Here is an 8,637-nt window from a genome sequence, read left to right as displayed (position 1 = left end):
ATTTGACATCTAGATAAATTGTATCACGTCAGTATATTATGACATAATCCCATTCAAAATAAACACTTACTCATCTTATAATCCACTAATAAGAAAACCAATATCATTACAAAAATCCAATTGTTTTGACATATATGTGACAATATATTCCAACTCTTTCCACATATCAATCTCAAGAATGACTCGACATTTCATGATCACAATGAACCACCCCCCTCAGTTGGCACTGCTTTGGCACTCTAAGGGGTTGCTTAATGTTTTTCTTTGATGAATAGTTGTTGATTCTGATTTCGGCCATGTGCAGAGTGATCTTGTATCCCTTGACTTTTTTTATAAATTGTAACTAATATATTATTTATTAATAGAAAAGTACTATTCATCAAAAAAAAAAAAAAAAAAAAAACCTAGTTTGATGTTATTGTCGCCCCTAACGCCGGGGAAAAACTCCAAAATAGAGTTTCTGTTTGTCATCCCAATACCTATTTTTTCTATTTCCCCGCTCTTTACGTCTGACAGACAGGGGAAGATGGATAACAAGTCAAGAAGAATGAATCGGGAGACGCGGAGATGATTTTGGCGAAGGTATTTGAACTCTTTCTGTATTGGTTATGACATGTGCAAATGCTTAAGAGAACGGTAAACACCATTGGTTAATTCCGTACCCCCTTTTAATGCCCATAAAAGATATGGTCGCTTTACTAAATGAGCAACAAACTGTCAAATGCAGGTCCGCTTTTCTCTTGTACCATAGCCATGGAGTGTAGAATGAAGTTGTTGCAGGTGATGTCTGTGCTCTGCCTCGCATTTTCATGGGCAGGGGCAGAGAAATATGTTCGATACAGAGATCCTTCGCAGCCAGTGAGTGCTCGGGTCGAAGATTTGCTTAGGCGAATGACACTAGAAGAAAAGATTGGGCAGATGATCCAGATTGAACGACAGGTCTCTTCTGCGGATGTTATCAAGAAATATTACATTGGTATTTTATGAAATTCATCTTCATTTTGTTTATCAAGGTCTTCTGGATCAGATTGCAGAAATAAATAGATTCGCACACTTTGAATCACAACGGCATTCATTTTGTTCGAACACAAGTGTTATATTTAGTGTCATTTACTGTTTGGAATGAATTTTTGAAGTAATTTCCGTGGGGAATTTTTTTTTCTTCTATTGGGGCTTGAAAACTGCCATTGGAAATTCAGAAACCCTTTTTGTTAATATTCAGCCAGGATAGAGAACAAAAATTCAGCCTGGATAGAGCCAATCGATTAGAGGTTCCCTTTGAGCAAATGTTTATTTTCAGCTGAAATTTGATTTTATAAGCGAACAGGTGAATTTTATATTATCACCTCATTCTGGCCCAGCCATGCAAGTAGGTAAAGTGCATCAGGCGTTTTAACCCTCATGCAATGGCGATTTCCCATTAAACAGAACTCCATTGCTGGCACTCATAGAAATCCTGCATTCTCTGATATAGTGTAAAGTCTTTCTAATGAAAAGAGGATTTGTAGATTTTTCTAATGGAGAATTTTTTATTATCTATAAGTTCATTTTGCTATTTGATATGGAAATAAAAGTTTATGATGATAACTCTTTTTCTGAGAGTCGAATACTTAAAGGATATTCATTCATTCAAGTTGTCTGAAGCATGATCTTAAGCTCATCCATTATATATCATATTTTTAAGGATTTTGACTTAATAAATGATATAATGATATTATCATCTTTATTAATTATGCTCAACCAATTGAACTAAAGCCCTTAAGTCACATGATTTTATCTCTACGTTGCTGCTAATTTTTAATTTTTTTAGTTCTCACCTGTAAGCCAGGGGATTGGTCTTACTCTTTGTCCTTTCTTAAATTGCCAATATAAATGTAAGTATATAACAATGTAAATGTTATGACCTTTATTCATCTTTCAACCCAGACAGATTTGTTAGGTACGCCAAATTGAGTTTTGGAAGATTTGGCTGTTTTAGAATTTCAGCAAGTAGTCATGGGTTTAGGATGTACTCTTGATCGACAGATGAAATCACTTCAATTGAATTGAATTTGAATGACGATCCATTTACAAAACCTTCAGCCGACACTAGGTATCCTATCAATGCGTCATATGAAATTCAAATGTACAATAGGATACTGTAAATAATTGATTCTATAGTAAAATGGTAGCAAAATTGAAGAACGGTCCTCATCTCAAATGATTCTATTAGAATTTTATTTGTGTGAAGTGATTCGACACATAAACAACTGACATATGCATAGCAGGGGACTGTTCTTTCTCCTCTGTTATAACCGAAATTTGCAGTATCAATTTAAATATTTCCCAATGTAAAATGAGATAACCTGTCATTCCTTCGATCCAGACAGATTTGCTAGGTATGCCGAAATGAGTATTGGAAGCTTTGGCTCCTTTAGAATTTAAACATATAGTACGGGTTTATGATCTATTCTTGACCGACGCATCAAACACTTAATTTGAAGTGAATTTGAATAATGACCCATTTACAAAACCTTATAGCCAATATTGGGTGTCAAATCAATACATCATCTGAAATTCTCATGATACAGTAATTCTAGATATCATTTTTAGAAAGCCCTAAATAATTGATCCTATAAATTAAGTCTGCAATGCGCAAAGCAGTAATAGAGTGATAGCTAAATTAAAGAATGGTCCTCGTCTCAAATAATTCTATGGTTTGAAATGCAGGGAGTGTAATGAATGGGGGAGGAAGCGTGCCTGCACCTAAGGCAAGCCCTGCTAAATGGGTTGGCATGGTGAATGAGTTTCAGAAGGGTGCTATGTCTACGAGGCTTCAGATCCCAATAATCTATGGTACCGATGCTGTTCATGGCCACAACAATGCATATGGGGCAACCATCTTTCCACACAACATTGGCCTCGGAGCTAGCAGGCAAGTAAAATTATAAAAAGAAACCAACATATTTGTATATGCGTTTGATCTCTCAATTTGAAACATTGTCAAAACCACTAGAATAATTTTCTTCTTCATCTCTCATTTTTTTTTGGGATGTGAAGGGATCTTGATCTTGTAAGAAGAATTGGTGCTGCTACAGCTCTTGAAATTCGAGCTACTGGAATTCAATATACATTTGCACCATGTATTGCTGTAAGGCTATATGATTCTGACAGTTAATTATTCTTATTTATATTGTGGTTTTATCTTATAAATTATTTTACTTACAGGTTTGCAGAGATCCTAGATGGGGACGGTGTTATGAAAGCTACAGTGAGGATCCAAATCTTGTGAAAGCCATGACAGGATTCATTTTTGGTCTGCAGGGGCAACCTCCTTCCAATGCTACAAAGGGGTTTCCCTTTGTAGGGGGGCAGTAAGCTTCATTTCTTTCCTTAGATTGTGATTCAATGAATGTATCTAACGAGTGGAAATGTTCTTACTCATCTCCTTGGGAGTATTTTATATTTTGCTGGCATTTTTTTGGCTATTTAGAAAAGAGGAATACAAGTATTCTTCCTTTTCATCAATGAATTTAGTACATGGAATGGTGTAATAGGTCAAATGTTGCAGCATGTGCCAAACACTTTGTTGGTGATGGAGGCACTACCAAAGGGATCAACGGGAACAACACTAGAATAAATTATAAAGGATTACGCAATATCCATATGAAACCCTATTTCGATGCCATTGCAAAAGGGGTTTCCACAATCATGGTTTCCTATTCTAGTTGGAATGGAGAGAAGATGCACGCTAATCGTTTGCTCATCTCTCGCATCCTCAAGAAGCAACTTGGTTTCAAGGTATTATAATTTATTATAGTGTAATTCCCCCTCTTGTGATTCACTTTGATAGAAAAAATTTTATGCAATTGAATTCAGAAACAGCAAAACATCAGTCTACTTGACTTGTAATAGGCCTAAGTAGAATATCTAACATGAACAAACCATATATTGTGCTTCAAACAGAAACAGTTGACATGATGAATCAGCTTTATCTATTGTTTAAATCTTTTCTAGTATAGATCTGTTTATGACGGTCCTAAATTTTTATCCTTGATTATCAAAATAGTGTTATATCATATTGTGGTATTCATGATCAATCTTAATTCTGTGGTCTATTATAATCATGAGTAATCTCGATTTCTCTTTCATTTATTTTATATTCAAATCAAATTTAAGGCTGACACATTTTTTAACGTTTCATCATTTTGGCTGTAGGGATTTGTTATTACTGATTATGAGGGAATTGACCAGATAACTGATCCCCCTGATGCTAATTATACATTTTCAGTCTTCAAAAGTGTGGATGCTGGAATTGACATGGTACTATAATTATACTCTTTTTCCTTTAAATCAATCTCTTTCTATTAATACTCTGATATAACAATGCACAGCTATGTTCAAGCAAGTTATGAATTTTTTTTAATGTAACCAATGCCTGATGTATGGTGGGTTGTTAAATTAATATAATGTAAATGATGTCCTTGACATTTTCCTTATCAAATTTGCTTCATAGGTGATGGTTCCCTTCAATTACACAGGTTTTATTAACGAGATGACGTCCCTAGTTAAGGGAGGTTTTATACGTACGAAGAGAATAGATGATGCTGTGAGGAGAATTCTGAGGGTGAAATTCATCATGGGCCTTTTTGAGCATCCTATGGCACATTTGAACCTTGTCAAACAGCTTGGTAGTAAGGTATTGTGGTGTTTTTAAGCTCTTAATCCATTTTCTATATTGTATAGCATCAGTCAGTATAATTTAGTGTTGAATATCATCTTTTAGTTGTATGTCAATTGGTATTCATGAACACAATATTAAATTAAATATAATATAACTTTAAATTTATGTTTAATTTTTTTATGGTTTTAGATTTATTTTATTGTAAATAAAAATAAGAGTAATTTTTAAAAGCATATTTTGGTGTATAGGAACATAGGAATTTGGCGAGAGAAGCTGTGAGGAAGTCTCTAGTATTATTACAAAATGGAAAGGCAGGGAGTCAAGATCCTCTACTCCCTTTAGATAAAAATGTTCCTAAAATTCTTGTTGCAGGAACCCATGCTAATAATCTAGGTTATCAATGTGGTGGATGGACAATTTCATGGCAAGGTTCAAGTGGGAACACAACTATAGGTGATCATCATTGTGTAGAATAATTTTCATTTTATAAACTAACATTTTAGTAGTGACTGATGCGACAAAACTTCTTACCATTTTTTTCTTTTGTGTAGGCACTACAATTCTCCAAGCAATCAAATCTGTTATTAGTCCTACAACTAAAATTATTCATAAGATAAGTCCAAGTGCTGACTATGTCAAACGAACAAGGTTCTCATACGGTATTGTGGTAGTGGGTGAACAACCTTATGCTGAAACAGGAGGGGATAATTTGAATTTAACAATTCCCTTAAATGGGGGGAAAATAATAAAAAATGTTTGCACTTCTTTAAAATGCCTAGTAATATTGATATCTGGAAGGCCGCTTGTTATCACACCATATATTCCAATGATGGACGCCTTTGTAGCAGCATGGCTTCCTGGGACTGAAGGGAAAGGGGTGACTGATGTGATTTTTGGAGATTATAATTTTCAAGGAAAGCTTTCAAGAACATGGTTTAAAAATGTCGATCAATTGCCCATGAATATAGGGGATAGTCACTATGATCCACTATTTCCATTGGGTTTTGGATTGGCCATGACAAAAACTACAAGGTAATCGTTTGCACTTCCCTCACTTCATCGTATAGAATTGTTGTAATAAGGCCTACCACGTGGTGGATGACAATTAGTATGTTAATGACAAATAGATATTCAATTATCTTCTTTTGAATGTTAGACGTTTTTCATTAGATTCCATTCAAAATATGTAAAAACAATAACTTCTTGATTTTGGGTCTTTTCAATTATGTTTCTTCTCAGTGTATGGTTTTTTTATATCATGTATGATTCTAGGAGAATCCTAGTGTGCACCACTTTTATTTTTATCGATTTTACTTGTCATATGACTAGCTTTTGACAATTTTAATTATAGTTTTATTTGATTTCTGTAGTAATTCTGATTATAAAAGTTATTTGCTTGTGGGATTTTGTTCAATAATTTTTTTAAAGTTATCAATGATAAGTATGATCTATAATTGACTCAGATATTTCTAAAATGATAAGTAGGAGATATTTTCCACAAGAAGTCAAATTATGATATTGCTATTAGGATTCAACTTTGTAGTTTTTAAGTCAAACTCATTAATCCATGTTTTCATGAGTAGTGAAGCATCTACCCAGTCGACAAAATGAGTATTTATTTATTATTTAATATGAAATTAAAATTATAGGTTAATTGTATTATTAATTTCAAATGATTAATAAATTATAATATACAACCATTCTATCAGCTCGATAGTCATTTTGGTTCACAAGAGCCCATCTCTAATGAGAATGAATGAGACACCTAACACCCATTGCATGCAGGGGATGCTCATAGAATGCTAAGAGTTCCAAGTTAAGTGGAATTTAACTTCAAATGGGCCTGCAAGCTAAGTAGGCTTAACCTTGGAGCAAACTCCATGATTAAGCACACTTGGTGGGTGACCTCTTGGGAAGACTCAATAGGCCACCTCTATGAGCAACACCTAGATGCAATGGGTGCTAAGTGTCCCATTCATTCTCGTGAGAGATGGGTTCTTGTGAACCACTACTCATTAAACATGGGTCAATGAGTTTGACTTAAAAACTACACACTTAAATCGTGATAGCAACACTTTGAGATGTTGTGAAAAATATCTCCTCATCAATTGATGGGCTCAAGAGGCTTTATATTAAATGGTTCATAAGGCCAAACAGTTGCTAAAGGTCTTACAAATGGGGTTGTAAGCTAAGTGGGCTTAACCTTGGAGGACTCTCTTTGGTTAAGCACACTTGAATTGGAGTAATATTGGGATGGTGACCTCTCATGAAGTTCCAATGCTTCACCTATATGCAATACGTGCTTAGTGTTCGATTCATTCTTGTGAGGGATCGGATCTTGTGAACCACTAGTCATGGAACATGGATCAATGAATTTGGACTCAAATTGCACGATTGCATTTTGATAGCAATATTACCATTTCTAGAATGTTCACCAATTTGAATAGGATTACCAAAGAAAGTAAATATAAAACTTAAGAATAATCAACTGAAATATTAATTATGCAAAGGGTTCATCTAATTACAATGTGATTAAGTCAACATGCTTATATCACTAAAGAGTGAAAGAAGTAACATTCAACAAATTTACAAATACAAATAAAGGACTAAGATAAATATGAAAAAACCATAGCACTAAAAAAGCTTCATCTAAAAAGGTTCAAGTTTCTATTATTTTAAACAATGGAGTACAATAACACAATCCACTTATGCCTCAAATAATAGTGTTAACACCATAAAAGTATTTGTAGAAGAATTGTATAATTTATTATCTTATGTCTCTAATATATTAAAAAGTAAAAATAAGAAGCAATCAAGTGGTATCTAAAACAATGAATCAAAAGTAGGTTTACATTAAAAAAATCTATTAAAATTGTTTCTAAATCATCTTACACATGTTACACATTGGTTCCCACTTGAATACATTGTATATTTTATAGATTTTGGTATAATGGTAGAATTGACCAAGATCCCAACCTTAAGTATTCCTTGTGGCATTCATCCCTTGTGTCATATTCACCAATTTGGAAACATGCTTTGTGACTCTTTAGTTTGATTTTTTAACGTAAATTTCCTATTAAATGTTTTTAATGTAATATTCTAATTATCTTGGAGAATAAATAATGTTTTCATCCTTGCATGGGCACTCCATTTTGTTCACTCTAACACATTTGGAGATGGCACATTATTTATAGTCTACATAATTAAATACAATGAGTTGAGACAAAAAATTACAAGGTTAATGAAACTCCTTATTCTAACATTCTCCTACTTGATATTTACATTGTAAAAGATAAAAGGAAAATAAAACATAAATCAAGTACTAAATTAGACTAGGTCCATCATCTCTTTGCACTCCTAAATTTCTCCATGCTTATTGACTTAATTAGATGATAAAGGGCACTTCTCTTATTAATACAAACACACAATAGAATAGAGAAATAATAACAATTTGAAAGAACAAAAAATTGGTTTTTTACTTTCTCAAATAAAGTGGAATTACAATATTGAAAAATATGACATGCAAAGTCACATGAGCATTTTCCTTACAATAATCCGCAAGCCAGAGCCACCATATACATTCCCTAGAAATGTCCTAGGCAATTCTCCACCGCCCAAGAATGTTCTAGAAATTTTAACCCTAAACTTTGAGGCTGACTAACCCTAAGTTATTAATATTTATATTTTATTACATTAGAGTAGGCTCTAAACAACTTTGGAACTGAAAATAAAATTTGAAAGAAATTCATCTTTGTCTATTTCAGGCAATACAATTTTTGGAGACCATAACTCATCGCCAATTGCTCTAATTGGCTATTATGACCCCATTTCAGAAATGCCATGAACTACTCTATAACACATAACTTGCAAAAATTCCTGTAAGTCAAGTTTTGATCCCTTTTTTAGACCCTTTAAAGCCTTCAAAACTGAGTTCAAAGTTCTATACCTTGTTGAGAATATCAATTTTTTTTAAT

General features: G+C 33.4%; 1 protein-coding gene across 2 annotated transcripts; it reads left to right on the top strand.

Annotated features, from left to right (window-relative positions):
• The first annotated feature begins 446 nt into the window (after positions 1-446).
• On the top strand, positions 447-5,870 carry LOC149553989 (uncharacterized). 2 transcript variants are annotated; one of them, XM_089789318.1, is made up of 10 exons: positions 447-582; positions 728-976; positions 2,710-2,914; positions 3,040-3,130; positions 3,208-3,353; positions 3,537-3,780; positions 4,198-4,302; positions 4,496-4,678; positions 4,912-5,116; positions 5,215-5,870. In XM_089789318.1, exons 2-10 carry the CDS (start codon positions 754-756, stop codon positions 5,697-5,699), a joined length of 1,887 nt encoding a protein of 628 aa, XP_089645444.1. In that variant the 5' UTR covers positions 447-582; positions 728-753; the 3' UTR covers positions 5,700-5,870. The 2 variants fall into 2 exon arrangements, with proteins under 2 accessions (XP_089645444.1, XP_089645445.1); XM_089789319.1 differs by having other exon boundaries at positions 499-636.
• Positions 5,871-8,637: the final 2,767 nt, after the last annotated feature.

This window comes from Cupressus sempervirens, chromosome 6 (genome assembly GCF_028749045.1).
Source record: "Cupressus sempervirens isolate cs-2001-9-10 chromosome 6, ASM2874904v1, whole genome shotgun sequence".
NCBI lineage: Eukaryota > Viridiplantae > Streptophyta > Pinopsida > Cupressales > Cupressaceae > Cupressus > Cupressus sempervirens.
This window is presented reverse-complemented; position numbering and strand designations above follow the sequence as displayed.